Consider the following 16,895-nt stretch of genomic DNA (forward strand, 5'->3'; position numbering starts at 1 on the left):
TTGATTGGCAACATACACTGTAACTCATTTCATGACTCCACGGGAATTTCAAATGATTAAGTTTCACAGTATCTTTTTAATGAGGAAATCAGATACCTTATTCAGTGTTTCTTACACTGATGACTCCAAGCTTGTGGATCCTTTTCACACCCAGAAAGGGAGTTTAGTGTGTTTGTAGGGAAGGAGTAATTGTTACACCATGTTTTTATTCAACCCAGATGTTTAGCTAATGGGATTGGGACAGGTCCAGATTTTCTACCCGGGTACCCAACCCCCATTACCCTATCCTACCCGGATACCTGTTATGTTAATTCCTGACAAAAATTGTAAGAAATGGCAATATATTCTTCAGATCAGAGGCTAAAATTTGGAGTTTTTCCATATCTTAACCATGTATTTTATTCAAAACAGATGGCTGTAAATTATATCTAAATCTTCAAAGACAATACAACCTTTTAATCATGAAAGAATAACATATTACATTGTTTAATCTATTAGTCACATGATCATAATGGGTCCCGGGTATTGAGACAGGTACCCGGGTCCAACTGATTTCCCACCCGTCCCGGGTATCTAGGTTACCCGTCCCAGTCCTATTAGCTAGGTACTCACTACATGTGGGATGTGTTTGATTCTTGACAGTCGCTACCAGGCACTGGAGTCCATGATGGAGGATGCCTTCAAGAAGAGCCTGGATTTGAAGGAGCAAAAGATACAGCTATTAGAAAGCCGGTGAGAATAACTGTCCTTTTTAAATCTGCATGATCTCTTTCAATAGACATTCATTGTCCACACATTGTTTACTGCAGGAATGTAAGTGATGTCTTCAAAGTAGGAGTCCCTTTTTTGTGTTGAGCATGTTCAACAAGATAATGCTTTCCACAAAGTTACCTCTGAGTTATGGCTATTTTACATAGACGTACACAGACTAATGAAAGTCATAGCACTTGGAGGAGCAAGGTCTGCTCAGCTATGTTTTGAAAATTGCCTTTAATCAGTTGTGACAGTAGTTCTATAGCTATGTGGGATCACTGTATAGAATGGGGTGCATTCCACATGTTGTGTGTTCTAATGTTCTGAGGGGGCGGTGGGGTAGCCTAGTGGTTAAAGTGTTCGCTCGTCACGCCGAAAACCCAGGTTCGATTCCCCACATGGGCACAATGTGTGAAGCCCATTTCTGGTGTCCCCCGCCGTGATATTGCTGGAATATTGCTAAAAGCGGCGTAAAAACAAACTCACTCACTCACTCACTCTAATGTTCTGATGTTGACTTCCACTCATTAGTTTAACTAAGACAGTTCCAGCAGGTCAAGGTCACTTTTTGAAAATGATCCAGCACATTGTGGTCCTAGAGTTTTTGTGTTCTGAGAGTATCTGCAATGAAGTTGACTTGTTTGGTGTCTCAGGTTGGAGGAGTCAAAGAGCTGGAACCAGAAGCTGAATGAACCTGCGAGAGGCGCGACGTGAGTCCGAGATGCTGAAACAGAGACATGAAGAAGAGGAGATCTACAGGGAGAGTGACAGGTCAGGAGCTTCTTCCTGTAACATTACACCTGTGATGTTCATTATGATGATTAATTAAGCTATAGTATTGGAGAGTTTAAATTTTTTGTCATGTTTACTCTGTTGCTGTTGTAACAGGAAGAATGAGTCTGTGCGGTCAGAGCATCACCATCATCATCATGCCACACAGGACATCCTGGATCTCAAGGACCATCTGGTGCAGGTGGAAAGGACGGTAAGTACTTCATATACACCTCCAGTAGGGCGGTTAACACACATGGGGTATGTTCCCTTCCTCAAGAGGATTTTATGTTTGCATCAATGCATTAGTACTATATACAAAGTCTATATTCTTCAGTTCAGGTTGGCTGTTCCTAGATTGATGCTCATGATACTGATCACTGGGTTGTCTGGTCCAGACTTGATTATTTACAGACCACTGCCATAGAGCTGGAATATTGCTGAGTGGCGTCAGTAAACAAAAACAACAGCAAGGTTGGCTGTTACTGTACGTGAATCAGTGGATGGATATTTTGTTTTGATGGCTGCACAAAAAATTGTGTTTAAAAACTTACAAATTGGTATCAGACACATTGTAGCATCAAGTAGAGACTTTTGAGTATGTCTGTCTTCTATTTCCAGAATGCCACACTGATGTCAGAGAACAGTAACCTTAAAAGCCAGAACACCTACCTGAATGACCACATTCAGAAACTAGATGATCAGAATCTCAACCTCCAGTCCCGGACATCCTCCCTCCAAGAGCAGTTCGTCGCCTTACAGTCTCAGAATGCCAAGCTCCAGGTTGAAACCACGACCCTCCAGTCCAAGTGTTCGTCTCTCTTTTCACACAACAACGCTCTGCAGAGTCAGATGTCCACCCTGGAGTCGGAACACGAACTGTTGATCCAGAACCATGAGGACCTCCAGACATCACATGAGTCCTTTGTGTCAGACCATGAGTCCCTGCAGCAGCTTCATGAGCAACTGACAACAGACTACGAGTCCCTCATCTCCGAACATGGGTCCCTGAAGTCCATCCATAAGTCTCTGAAGAACGAGCTGAAGGACCTTCAGGAGCAGCTGGACTCCTTGCTGCAAGGGAAGGATGATGTCAACAAGCTGCGAGAGGTTCTAGAGCGGGAGAGAGAGCAGCTCAAGTCTGAACTCAGGGCTCTGGGCAATCTTCAGATGGACTATGACAAGCTGCGTGATGAGCATGATCGATTGAGAAGTGGTTACGATAAACTGAGTCAAGATTATCGCGGGGTTTTGACTGATCACAAGCAGATGAAGAAGGACAACCACACACTGAATCTGAAGAACACGGAGATGACGGGGGAGGTCGGGGAATATAAAGACACCGTAACCACCATGGATGTGGAGATGCAGAAACTGGAGAACAGGTTTGATGTGAGTATTGCATCTGTATCAGAGGCATGGGATAGAATAATGGAGAAGCTTTAAGTCTTGTCCAATGGACTACTCTTGGTTTAATAGCCATATGGGTACTCTTTGTGAAGCCCTTCCATCCTCTCTGGTGTGATCTTGCTAGGAAACTAAAACCTTCATTAGACAATACCATTATCAGTGTCCATAATTAAGTATGAATGTCAAAGGGCCTTGTCACTGCCCTGATGTCAACAGATGAGAAAGCACCAAGATTCAGGTACTGTTGCCAGGACCTATAGGAAACCAGCAAATTGGGTGATAAGCATATTGTGTTACATTACCATGTTAACTTCTGGTGTGTTTTTTTTTGAGGATTTGATGGCTATATTGACTTTCTCCCCTGCAGGCACTGTACCAGGTGAACCAGAAGTTGGATGAGGAGAACCGGCATTGCTGTACCAGGTGCAGCAGCTTCTCAATCAGAACCAAGACCTCCTTACTCAGGCCCTCAACAGCAAGGACCAACAGCAGGAGGAGCAGAAGTCCTACATGTAAGTAATGGTAGACTCATTGCTGTGATACTGTACCTGGTGGGATGGCAGTCACCGAGAGTCCTGTGTCAAGGTAATAGCAGACACATAGGTGTACTGGATCTTGCTTTGGTGTGTAAGGTCTGGAACTACAAGCCCACATGAACATAGTCAGAAGTCCTACATATAAGTAATGGCAGACTCATCATTTCACTGTACCTGGTAGGACGGTAGGTTCCAAAAGTTTTGTGTCAAGGTAATAGGAGACATGTAGGCATATGGTACCAGGTTATAGTAGCACAACAGGCACCAGAAGTCCTGTGTCGAGATAGTAGCTGATTTGTTGGTGCACTGTGCCTGGTTATAATGGGAGAGCAGGCATCAGAAGTCCTGTGTCGAGATAGTAGCAGACTTGTTGGTGCACTGTGCCTGGTTATAATGGGAGAGCAGGCATCAGAAGTCCTGTGTCTAAGTAACAGGCAACACATAGCTGTACTGTATCTGGTTCTGGTGGGTAAGGTCTGGAACCAGAGGCCACACATGATAAAGTCAAAGACTCCAGGGTGCTCTGTACCTGGCTGGGATAGGACAGGGTTATTATTTTCATGAAGAAGCCCTACATTGAACTGTACTTACTCATGTTAACTACCACAACAGAGAGAAGTTGGCTGACCTGCGTCGGCAGAAAGAGCGTCTGGAGGAGAAGATCATGGAACACTACAAGAACAGATGGGACTCCCCCAAGAAGTAAGTTGTCCACTGTATTCCTCACTCCTACACTGCAGACTATACAACCTGTACACATCATCTCCTGGTTGCGTGACACTTCACAGCCTCAATGCTGACATGTCTTCAACACAATGTATGTCTGTCTGTTCCAGGAACAAGGGTTTCGGTGCAATGATAGCCAGGAAGGCCAAGGGAATTATTTCTCGGGTAAGAAATATGTTTGTTATTTATACAGTTACCGGTTGTGTTTTTCAGGTTTTGAGTGAAATTCACCAGAATATTTATGCACACATGCTTCTTAAAGGCTACAGTATATTATCGGGTATTCCAGAGACAGCGAAGTAAAAGTCGACCAAATCTGGCATCAGAGAGTCCTGAGAACTCAACCATGGGATCTATGTCACATGCAGAGTCAGGCGACCACATCAACGACAGTCGGAAATCAGGTAGGCTGGTTGTGGGTAGCTGGAGGTGGTGCATGTGGTATAAACTATATATACAACTCATGTGGACGGGTTGCACACAGTACATACCTGGTAATGGTGATAGTTAAACACCAGGGGCTTCTTTAACGAAGCAACCTTTACTACGGTTAACCTTAACTCCCATTCTTTAACATTGACCTAAGGTTACCTTAGTGACTTACAATCATCTTAGTGCTTTGTGAAAGGGCCCTAATTCACAAAGCGTTCGTCATGTTACGAGCTATCGTAACTATATAGTTAATTATTGGCTTCCGAATATTGTAGTGCTACAAACTCTTTGTGAATGGGGCCCCAGTGATGAAAGTGGTGTAAATATCAAGCTGGTATAAAAATGTATCTGACAAAAGAGGTCCGTGATCATGAATATTTTTAGGATTTTTTCTTCTTCTTTTTTTCATAGTGAAGACTGAGCACACGATTTCATACAAGATATCCCAAAAATATTCATAATCAGAACTATTTCAGTTCAGTACATTTCTTAGACTGGTAGTTGGACGGTGTAACAATAGTTCTGTTAGAAGTGTAGCAGTGACTTCCAACTTGACTGTAGAAGACTAACATCATTCCACATTAGGGATTTCAGTTAATTCATTAGGTGCCTTGATTAGGGCAGTATTGGGCTGGTGTATATGCACGATTGCTCACATTCACCTCTAGAAATAGTGGGTGCTTCATCTTGAAAAAAAAAGCTGTTTTTAACACCTGCATGTTGTTCACTTTGTAATTTGTGTACCTTGCATGCCGCATGATCAATTTCTTCTGCATGTGATCTTAACATCTTAACATCATGCACAGATTATCCTCAACATCACGTCATTTGGACACTCGCCTGCTTCTGTGCTCTGTTCACAAGATGCTGTTAGAGCGGCAACTAATAAATGGTGCATACCTGAACATGTAGCATCACAATAATATCGCATTTTGCCAGTGAAAGCACAATTGCACTGTTTAACTTGATTTTACATTGTAACACAACACATGCATTGTAACACTGTGCCTAACACCGGTACAATGTTTATTACCAAAGGGATGAAATTTGAAATGACAGGTTGTGAGACACTAACACTCACGTCATTCGAGGTTGACCCATCCTAACTATGTACTAGCAGTGCAACAACCACTTCACTCCAGGGGAAAATTTCTGACTGCACAAATGGCTATGCTATGTGGAGTTATGTCCCCTGGTTGACCTTCGTGACCAACTCTTGTTATTCCGGGACAAGCCGAATAGCGACAGGCTTTCATATTGGCGCATGAACATCAGAACTATTTTCAACAAGAACAATAACTCTATCCTTGTTTCATTCCAATGTTCTTAATATCACCTAAGCACTTGTACATTGTATTGCTGTTTTTGTTTTTACTTATTTATTTTAAAGAATTAAACCTCTTTGATACAACTAAAAGAAGAAGAAAAACATATTTGTTAAAGACATATTATTACCAGCTGTTCAACTTCTATTCCAATTATATTTCTAAATAGGGTTTCATAATCACAAATGGAAATTGTTTTATTGAATATGCCCCCAAAAATATTCTTTTTCTTCAGCTACATTAAATCCCAAAGAAGATATTCAAAAATTACTTTAAAATATTTCTCAAACTGTCATACCCCTGGTAGAATTTTAAATGAAATCACTGTAAATAAAATGTGAATGTTCTCTTTCTCTCTTTCTTCCCCCCTCCCCCCCCCAAAAAAGTCAGATATCCCCAGAGATGTGAAATATAAGCACAATGTTAAAAAATAAAGTTCATTAGTTACATACAGATATAATATCATTGTTTTGAAACTCATAGCGATATATAATTACATTTCCTAAAAATGTTGGAAGCGCACGTACAATCTCCAAAACAAGCCCGCAAGATCGTTAGAAATACACTCAATTGGACCCATGAGAGCCGTTAAATCAACAAACACACGTGCATGTAATTGAATCTCTTACCATTCAGGGCATTATTCTTGTTAAAAACTTCACATTAGGCAACAGAATCCTGTTAGCTAAGTTCTTTGTACTTTCACAATGACGGTATATATTTTTCATGATTTATTGAACAAAAACGTAATGCCAAAAGCGATTTGAGTCCTCGGGGATTATTTTTGTCAAAGCACTGCAATCATTACGTGCGTTCTGATTGGTTTGTCGTATTTTCTTCTTGGAGGTTACGGAAAGGGGCAAATGGTGATGAATGCTGGTTGACCAGATCTTCTCATCTTTGGTTTTCAATGGTTACAATGCTTGGTTTGTCAGAGCATGGCCATGTGTTCCTGCAAAGGGAACTGTCTGCAACCAACACATAAATACCAAGCTGATATAATTAAAATACTTTTGGATGCATGGGTAAGACCACATCTCATTTACTTGCTCCGATCCACACCTCTCCAACCTCTAATCTCCACTCTTCTCCACTCCATTCCATCAACACAGCACTGTTATTCAATGTAATAGTTGTACATCATTGTACAGTTCAAGACTTCATTGACCACCCTACAACAATGTACAAGTTATGTGCACTGATATTTTCACCCAGTGCTAGATCTAGCTGCCTGCCATTTCAACCACAAGGGAACTTGGGAAGCACTCTAACACATGATTAACATTGGCATGATTTTTGTCAAGAATTTACTTGCATGGTCAGTTTATTTGCACAGTGTTTTTGGTTTTTTTGGTCTAAGAAATTTGTTTGACAAATCAAAAGATTAACTAATGGATTGGTCTGAAAGTATTTAAGCATGACAGACAATATAATAACAAAGTTGTCATCTTTCCCAAAGTACTGTATTTATTTATAAAAAATTAATTGTAACTCTTTTCTATGTAACGTTTTACGATGAAGTGTTATTTAACAAGTTTTGTTTCTGACACGATGTTTTGTTTACCACTAACTCAGACAAACGAATGAGGCGGAGTAGCGAGGGTAGTGCGCGTACTGGCCACACCCAAACTGGCAAAGCAAAATAAAAGTCTAGCCAAATCAACCACTGCTCTCAACTTCACGCAATCTCCTAAGGATAGGCCGAAACTCCGAGGTAATGATTTCTGTCTTGTGCAGTTCTTCCGTCCCTGCATGGATATCGCAGTCTTGGTGTTGTGCTTTTCTTATTATTTACCTATTGTGGTTGTGGAATAAATTATTTCTTATTTATTTTGTATCAATCCAGAAAAGGCATGTCAATAAAAAAAAATTCAGTTGGTTTAAGTTTCAACTCGCGTCAACCATCATACTGTTTATGCTAATAAGGGAAGACCAATTAACCATCATTTTCTTCATGCCTTTCAGTTAATGTTACGTCATATCAACATTTAGTTCAGACAATTCTAACTACTTCATAGATTTGTGTTCGTCTTATTCTTTGTACTAATATTCGTAGTATCTCAATGGATTCTTGTCAGCAGATTTTTAAAGATAATATGTGGAATAAATTTGAGTTGGTGCAACCACTGCTCTACTTGGCCCTCATGTACAATAATTCCCTCTTCATAGTGCAGGGAGGAGTTTGAAATATTGTAGACAGCATTTCATGTGTGGTGTTGTCTTTGGTAAGGGCCTTTCGATGGCTCTCAGTGAGTTCGATGTTAGTATATCTCAGGGGATATTTTTGATTATTTCCTCACAATTTGTATTCAGCTCTATCCTTTGTGCATCGAAAGCAGATTATATTTCACTGTTGACTATGTAGATTCTGTGTTGTCCATGTTGTGTGTTGTTACCATGGTGACTACAAGCCTTGTGTAGCACCTGCTGGATGTCTTCAGAAAGCATGTCCTCAACAGATATGCTGCAAGTAGAGATATGTGTTGTACTTAGGCTAGAACATGTGTGTATTTGGCAAACCTGTCCATCACCAGACAACTCCTTTTGACAAACTAATTCCCTAGTTACTAGGGCTGTGTATTGGCAAATAAAGTGTATTGCAATGTATTCCAATTCTGGTACTCGTATTCCAATATGCAGTGTTCACGAATGGTGTTTCAGAGTAACAGGACATTTGGTCCTGCAAGTTTCAGATGTCTGTCTGACCCATTGAAAATTCACAGGACCCATAGAATGAAATTAAACACACATTTCAGATTTAACATTTCTTATAATTGGCATTAAAATTATTAACAAACATAAGATTTATAAACAGCAAACAAGTGTCACATGTCACATATAACAACTTCAGTCAAAGTCATTGTGAAATATACAGTCAGACACTGGGGCCGGTGGGTTTTAGACTTCTATCACACAGTTGGCGAATCTGCCGGATTTGTCATAGGGTCAGATGCTATTCATGAACACTGATATGTATTGCTATATATTGGGAGTTTCAAGCCTAGATTTCCCAAGTTCAGGTTCTGAATTTCCCATCTCACTGGGTCTCCTCTTCAATTAAAATGTTACTATCAAAATTATATATATTCAGAGACAAAGCGATAGTCTAGCTTTGGCATGACAAGTGAAACTTTAACCACAAGGCTACCCTATTGCCCGACATTACATGGTATAACTAGAATACTGTGTTCTTGGCTTAAAGTTATAGTTCCGTCTCCTATTCTCACGTGTTTCCTATTCTCACGGTAAACACGTTTTCTGCCGATATCGCTGATGCGTGACACCGAGGGGTTGTTAACCTTACCGACCGGTAACTAGGAAGTGGCCCAAGTCAGCGAGAGATCAAAATCTTGCAATGTCACAAATTTTGGTGAGTTTATACCAACTTGGACATATGATTGCTCTTCCATACACTCCATAACGTTACTTCCTCGTTATACCGGAAAAATGGGAGAAACCTCATGTCGTCAATGGCAGATGGAATTGTTTATCACCGGGCTCACAAGTGGTAACTCACCTGATGGATCTAGCAGCTGATAGATGCAGATGTTAGAGGAGAAGGCCCTTCATTTAAAAACAACAAGCATTCATACGAGAAGAATTGTTTGTGTTATTTTTTCAGCCGATATCTGTAAGTGCCGCGAGAATAGGAAACGCCTTCATGTGAGCTCAGGTCAAAGAGCAATGTTACTCATATCTGACCAGGTTGTGCATGCAATGGTGGACAGGTTTGCCTCGATGTTGTTGCTTTGTTTGTGTACCTGTGCTGGGATAATGGGAGCTTGGTTGTTCGCTGCAGGTGCAAAATCCACTGAGGATATCGTGAATGACTTGTCACACAGTGGGAGCGGGGAGAAGGACTCCTTGTCGTCAGGCAACTCCACACAGCTTCTTCCAGGTAGTGCACACAGTATTTAGAGTTTTGAGGGTGATGCAGAGCTATGTAAGCCAGTCAAAATGTAGTGGTTGTGGGACTTTATGTGAAGCATTTTGTAAAGATTTGATTTTGGCTTGATGGAAATAATTATTCCAAAATCCTCAAAGGGTTTACCTTAATTTTAATTTGCTGTTTCCAGGTTACAAAGATCTCAAGTAACCAATGTTGGTTGTAAGAGGTGATGGTCACAATCAGTGACCTGGTCAAACAGCTTGCCGTCATATATCAACGTCATTGTTTACTGTTCAAAATATCAATCACTGGATTGTCTGGTCCAGTTTCGATTAAGGCTGATGTCATTTAGCTGGAATATTGCTGAACGCTGTGTCAAACAAGCAAACTAGACCTGGCAAATTGTTAGGATTCCACTTGGCAGCAGATGTCTTTAACATGCAGAGAATTGTACCATAGGAATCATGTGTGAGCTTTCAGTTGATATGAGAGAAGCCGCTTTGGGATTCCAAGTTAGGGTAGGTCCCCAGCAACCTCTGCTTGTAAAAAGCGAATTATTGGATGGGATGACATGGAAGATGATTGGACTTAGTAGCTGCCCAAAAATGGTTTAAGCTCTTTAGTTAGCCTACTGTAAGTATCAGGTAATATTTGGGATATAACATATGTTATATTTGGTATTACCCTTTCCTGGTAAAGTACAGATTCTAGTACTTTTGTTGGGTTGAGTGCCATCTGGGATTCGAACCCACATCCTCAGAGTCAGGCACCTAATCACCAGCATACAAAGTCAGCCGCCTAACCCACTCAGCTACCGCAACTTCCCTTTGTGTGCTGGCAACTCAACCCAACAAAAGTACTAGAATCTATTCTGTCCCGAGAAATGGTATTCCCAAAAATAACATATGTTACATTTGACCACTTTCTAAATGGCATTGTGTAATATTTAGGATAGACTGATTTCCCAGAGATGAGCTTTTAAACCATATAGCCCAGCTGGGATGACATGTTCTGCATCTTGTGTACAAGCGCTGATATGTGTAGGTTTGGGGCGTCAGTACCAGGCTGCAGATGAGGAGGCTGGCTTCATGCCGCTGTCACCCAAGTCTCCTGTTGCCCGGCGACCAGGCTCACCTGGAAGTGAGATGCTCACCTTGGCACAGTTCCTTAACGAGGCCAACAAGCAGAGTCCTCCAGTAAGTCAGAACATGATCAGGCTGTAACATGACTTGGTCAATAGATTTTCATTTACATGCATATTATCAGTGTATGAAATAAGGCCCGTCCAACTGCCCAAGACGGGCTAGATTTCAAACGGACGGTCTAAAGTTTACGGCCAGCCAGCCCAACCGTCTGGTAAAAAATTTAGATAACATGTTCCATACATCTGAATAATTTTCTTTGGATTGTTTGGTCTGGTTAAATCCATTTTGGGCTGGTAACATTTTGAAGTTACCAGCCCTGATGTCTGGCAGGGTTTTTGGCTTATTTCGTACACTGATATTATCGTGCTGTGCAGTCATATGAGTGGAATATTGCTTGTGTGAAAATGTTTTAATTTTTATTTAATTGCTGTAATAGTTTAACATAATATAACAACTGCTAAACAAGGACCATGTAAGTAGGCAAAATTGAATCCACATAAAGTGAAGCTTTGCTTTTAAGTATAATTGTATTTTCGTATGATTTTAAAGCCAGGGATGAGTTCTACCGTAGTTCTTGTTCTTGTGTGTAATTCTGAACTACTTTTCATCTCATTATCATTTTCTCAAGTTGTATGAATGTTGTGTTCCAGAGGAAGTCTGTAGACCGGAGGAGCCAGGATGAAGAGTCCCGTAGTACGGGGAGTGCTAGTTCCGACCCGGCAAGTCGTGCCATGAGGAAGCCCTCGTCTGTGTCCCAACAGCATGACATGAGCCATCGCTACAGTACCCATGGCAACCATGGCAGCCACATCCCGGATGTTGCCGCATCAGCACAGCCAAACACAGATCTGAACATGTCTGTACTGTCAAGGATATCAGGTGGAAGTGCTAACATTCCAGAAACATCTCCACCTCCAAGCAACCGACAAGATCTGAAAACATCCACTCCTAAAGCTAATACTGAACTTTATGGTCCTCGAGCCTATACATACGAAAGATCAAAAACACTGGAAAATACAAAATGGCAAAATATGCAAAACTCTTCACAACGCCTTCCAGTTGAAGATGCCCGTTCACCACCTCACACTTATGCAAAGAGATTGGAGGACTATAGGGCTCCTCAGGGAGCTGAGACAAGTCTCTTGAACACGTCCACTGTGTCTTACCAGTACGGTCAGCCCATACCTCAAATGTCTAGTCCAGAGCCAGTACGTTCTCCTCCTCCACCTCCAGGTGCCAGGCCGTCCCAGAGAGAACTACCTCCAACTCCAGTAGAAAGAGTCAATCTGGCTCCAGCTGAGCGACTGGACCGTCTGACCATGATGGGCAGTGGCAGCTCATCCACTGATCAGGCCTCCCTTCCTGGTCACTATAGCAACAGGCAGAGTCACATGGGTGATGGTCGTGGGTACGATAGAGAGAGCAGCTCCGGACATTTCAGTCGGGAACCAAGACCACAACCTCAGGGAGGTATACGTGGTCAGTCACCAGCTGCACCTAGAAACTACAGGTCTCACTCGCCAGGAGGAAGTAGTAATCACTATGCAACACCAAGCAGACCGTCCTTGCCCAGCACTTCTTCTACCAGCTCCCAGGAGAGAGGGCAGGGGAGACAGACCTCCACCGTATGGTAGGCCAACAGGAGCAGCAGCACAGTTCCAACACAGAACACAAAACAGTTTGGTTCCTAACAACCGTCCTTCATCAAACCGTCCTGCTAGTGTCATGGGTCATCCAGCCTTCCAGGTTTCATCTCAGGGTTCCTCCAGGACTGACCCTATTTATTCCACAGTAGATAAAGTCCGATCCAGCCGACCAACAACTCTGGAAGGTGGTTCTGGCACAAAGCCTCATTCATCGGCATCACAGACTAATGGCCCTTACACTCAGAACAGCTACACTTCTCGGTCACAAACGGCAGAGCGGCCAAAGTCTGTTCCACCACATCTGTTCAATCAGAACATGAACAATGACTATCAGCCCTCAGCTCAGAGGCGAGGTAATGTTCCTCCTGTGCCTCCTCCAAGGAGGAGTAGGGAACCAGGGCCAATAAGCCAGCCAGGAAACACGGTCAGTTTAATTCGTGAACCGGGCAGTCTAGGATCTCGGCCCTCAATTGACGGCTCCAATGTTCCTGGTCCTCAACAACCGTCCAACAGTCAGATGGGGTTGTCAGCCACAGCAAGGCTCTTGCCCAACACTGCCCGGCATCAGACTCCTACAGCCCGTATACAGCCGCAGGCCAAATCCTCATCCAGTAAGACTGCTCAGGCTGTCAGGCCAGTCAAACCTGAGGACCAACCACAACAGAGACCTGACCAAGGTCAAGGTCAAGGTCAAGGTCAAGGTCAGGGACAGGGTCAAGGACAGGGACCAAACAAGAGCTCTGTGTGGTATGAATATGGTTGTGTGTAGCCTTGTGTGTGTCTTTAGGTTTTATCAAATTCATTCCAGTTTATATGAAGCAAATGTTTGAACATATGTTTATGTTGATCTTGTAGTAAATTAATATCACAATATTCTCAGTTAATGTTTGTAAATAAATCACAGGCTATAAGACTGAAATTAGTACTGAAAGGACTGTTCCAGTTCCCAATGCAATATCAGGGACCTGTTATAAGAATTCTGTGATATGTTTGGCTCCAGATACCAAATGTATATTAATCATTTTAGTACATAAACATTCCAGCATTTAGTGCTCTGTAGATTCTTAACATGTACCATGCAAGTATCCCATTTTTTCATGATCGTGTTTGATAGGAAAAGATTTTACAGTCAAAAATGCATTTTTAACCCTTAAGCATTGATGGATTATCCCAACTGCTTTGGTAATGACCATGATTGTCATATTGCTTGATTCATTCCCATACATGGCTTTGTTATATGTTAACGCTTTGCATCTACTAAGTTGTTACAGCTCAATGGAAAGCTATGTAAATCTAAGCACTACAATTGTACAGCTCTATCTCCAAGAAATGAGGATTTTACAGGAAAAGGAATTTCAATAAATTCACCAAATTTCCAGAAAGATGTGTCCAGTCGTACATTTAATCACGTAGCCACCTGTTGCCTGGCTTCCTTCTATCCTGAGCATCCATCATTGCTGCTTACTAATGGGTGCTGGTGTTTTTCTCTCTCCAACAGGCATCGCAGATGACTTGATTTACTGACTGCATGCTGGGTCTCTACCCAGGTGGCTCGTCTGGGTGGTCACCAGTTGTCTCCCTTGGAATGGGTTGTTCAGCATGTTGGAGTCTCTGTTCTTGTTTCACACAGTGGAAGCTTTGTTTACTTTGGTTGTATTTTTTGTTGATTTATTTCCCTGTTAGACTGTTGAATTGTTTGTGTTGTGCTCCATAACCCATCATTGTACGTTGGTGTTGTGACTGGTGACGACTCACGCAACACTCAGATTAATCCTGTACGGCCATGTTGAAGTAATGTTCGTGTCAGGAATCTGCAGTGGTGTTCCAGATAATCTGTGCATATTTTGAGTGTTGTGGAAGTGAATGGTAGTTGACTCATGCATGCTTTGGTACCCTCGTAATCTTGGTGGCTGGTAACATCCTGGTAATCTTGTTGCCTGGTAACCTCATTCTTTCTGCTCTCTTGGTAATCTTGCATGTCCTTTACAGTAACTTTCAGAGCCTGAAGAACTCTGTCATGTAATCAATAATCATCAACTTCATATTTTAACCCAAGCTCGATTGGATTATCTGGTTGAGACTTGATTATTGCCACTGTCATAAAGCTGGAATATTACTAGATGCAGCACTGAACAACATACTAATCCTGATTCGGGTTCATTAGAGCGTCTTATCCCAGTGGTAAAGGGTTGGGTATCAGAGAATGACAGCTTTGTGCAAGGAACTCTAGGAAGTGGTGATTCTACAGATATTCTGAGCTCTCCTCTTTAGCAGGAGCAGCAGACTGTCAAGTGAGATTTAAGGCTTCTTGTCATCCACATAACCCAGGAAAATATATGTATGCAGGAGAATCAAATCTGAGAAGGATTTGTTTCAAATTGCTTCATCCCGTGCTTTACATTAGTGTTTCATTGGCTGCATGTAACGGATCTAAGAACACAGATGCATGTAACGGATCTAAGAACACAGATGCATGTAACGGATCTAAGAACACAGATGCATGTAACGGATCTAAGAACACAGATGCATGTAACGGATCTAAGAACACAGATGCATGTAACGGATCTAAGAACACAGATGGATGTAAGAATAACCTGTATTTAACGGATCTAAGAACATATCTGCATGTAAGAGTTATCTGCATGTAACGGATCTAAGAGTTATCTATATGTGACAGATCTAAGAAATATCTGTATGTGACGGATCTAAGAACATAGGTGCATGTAATGGATCTAAGAGATGTCTGTATGTCGCGGATCTAAGAACATAGCTGCATGTAACGCATCAAAGGATATCTGTTGGTGCAATATTTGAACAGAAGCAAATTGTCCTGTGTATAATAGACTGGTTTGGTTGTGTCCCCATTCCCCTGTCGCCTTGTGTCGTGAGTCTGGTTTATTTATTGTAGTTGTATGGTTGTGAAGTGTCTATCTGCATGACTACCTATGTCCCAGACTGTTCGAAGGAACGAATTGTTTTACCTATCCCATTATGTCAGAACTGTTCAAATAGTTGGGATCAGGGTATCACATTTCACTAAAGGTTCAATACTTTGCCATAAGTACATTGAGAGATTGTGTATTGATAGACCTATTTATTTATATAATCTGATAAGAAAATAAATTCCGGAACTTATTTTCTGATTTTATGTACGAGCATTTTCAAGCCACTGCTATTTAAACTGACTTAAATTTTGGATTCTCATTCTCATTGCATGTGTTGTCAAGCTTTCATGACTCAAGGTACCAATAGCATCTCCACAAAGTGGATCATTCAACCATGTTTGGGAACATAAATGAAAGCAATATACCATTATATTCAAAATATGGCATGAATACTTAGTTTTATGTTCAAGCATTTGTGATGGTTTATGTGTATTCTGACTGTAAAATATAACTCGGCTGTCGTTTCCTCCGTGATGGAAGCCATTGTTTTAGCAATCCTGTGTATCCGTCCAAACAGTGTTATCATCGTGTATATTACCAATCATCATGTATTGTTCAATCACCCCCTGGCAACCATTGCAATTCTCTTCTCACTTTCGGGAGAAGCGAGCATTACAAAAAATCAGTTTACATGGAACTAACCTGTGTGAACCTTCATGGCTTCTATAAAATAACAGCAAAATCTTTGTTCAGCAATAACAATACACCTGCAATATATGCCTCGAAATATGTTTGGATAAGCTCTCTTTAGACGAAATTGTACTAATTTGAGAATTGAGTGTGTGCCTTATTAATCGTTATGAAAATTTGTACGACTACCTAAGTTTTCATTTTGTAATGGTAGGTTTTCAACGTAACCACATTGGTGAGTACATGACTTTAACTGCTGAGAGGAGAGTGGTCTGTTGTGTTTGTCCTGGCCCAAACATTCAGCTATGTGTTGCATCAGTAACAAGGCAGAGACTTCTACAGGGCACAATATGTAGATCCACAGACAATGTCATAAAAGATCATTTTGATCTGCAGATCCAATGGGCAAACAGTCCACATAGACTACGGATGCTTACATATGTTATCAAACTTACATGGTGTTGATCTTCAGTACATATCTGACCGAAATCTTGAAGATCAACAGATTTTTACAAATGTAATTCTATTCATGTTTTAGCCCAACAATGTGAACCTACAGATCATTTAGGCCTATAGACCATGTTAAGCTACAAATCATTAAGACCTACAAGCAAAATACTGTCAAAACAAACATGGACTTTTGGGGAAGGAATGGTTGTCATGGTTACATTGTATTATATCATTCGT

At 41.4% G+C, this 16,895-nt stretch overlaps 1 protein-coding gene across 1 annotated transcript in view; it reads left to right on the plus strand.

Moving 5' to 3' along the window:
* Positions 1-14,981, plus strand: part of LOC124254527 (girdin-like) — a 97,862-nt gene extending 82,881 nt beyond the window's left edge. Inside the window, 13 exon segments of the mRNA XM_046688342.1 lie at positions 643-732; positions 1,407-1,445; positions 1,447-1,524; positions 1,642-1,738; positions 2,146-2,916; positions 3,302-3,341; positions 3,344-3,446; positions 4,083-4,172; positions 4,307-4,361; positions 4,486-4,600; positions 9,753-9,851; positions 10,887-11,038; positions 11,638-14,981. Of these exon segments, the coding sequence (XP_046544298.1) occupies positions 643-732; positions 1,407-1,445; positions 1,447-1,524; positions 1,642-1,738; positions 2,146-2,916; positions 3,302-3,341; positions 3,344-3,446; positions 4,083-4,172; positions 4,307-4,361; positions 4,486-4,600; positions 9,753-9,851; positions 10,887-11,038; positions 11,638-12,621 (2,713 nt within the window). The 3' untranslated portion in view covers positions 12,622-14,981.
* Positions 14,982-16,895: the final 1,914 nt, after the last annotated feature.

Source organism: Haliotis rubra, unplaced genomic scaffold (assembly GCF_003918875.1).
Source record: "Haliotis rubra isolate DU_JTF1 unplaced genomic scaffold, ASM391887v1 Scf574, whole genome shotgun sequence".
Classification (NCBI taxonomy): domain Eukaryota; kingdom Metazoa; phylum Mollusca; class Gastropoda; order Lepetellida; family Haliotidae; genus Haliotis; species Haliotis rubra.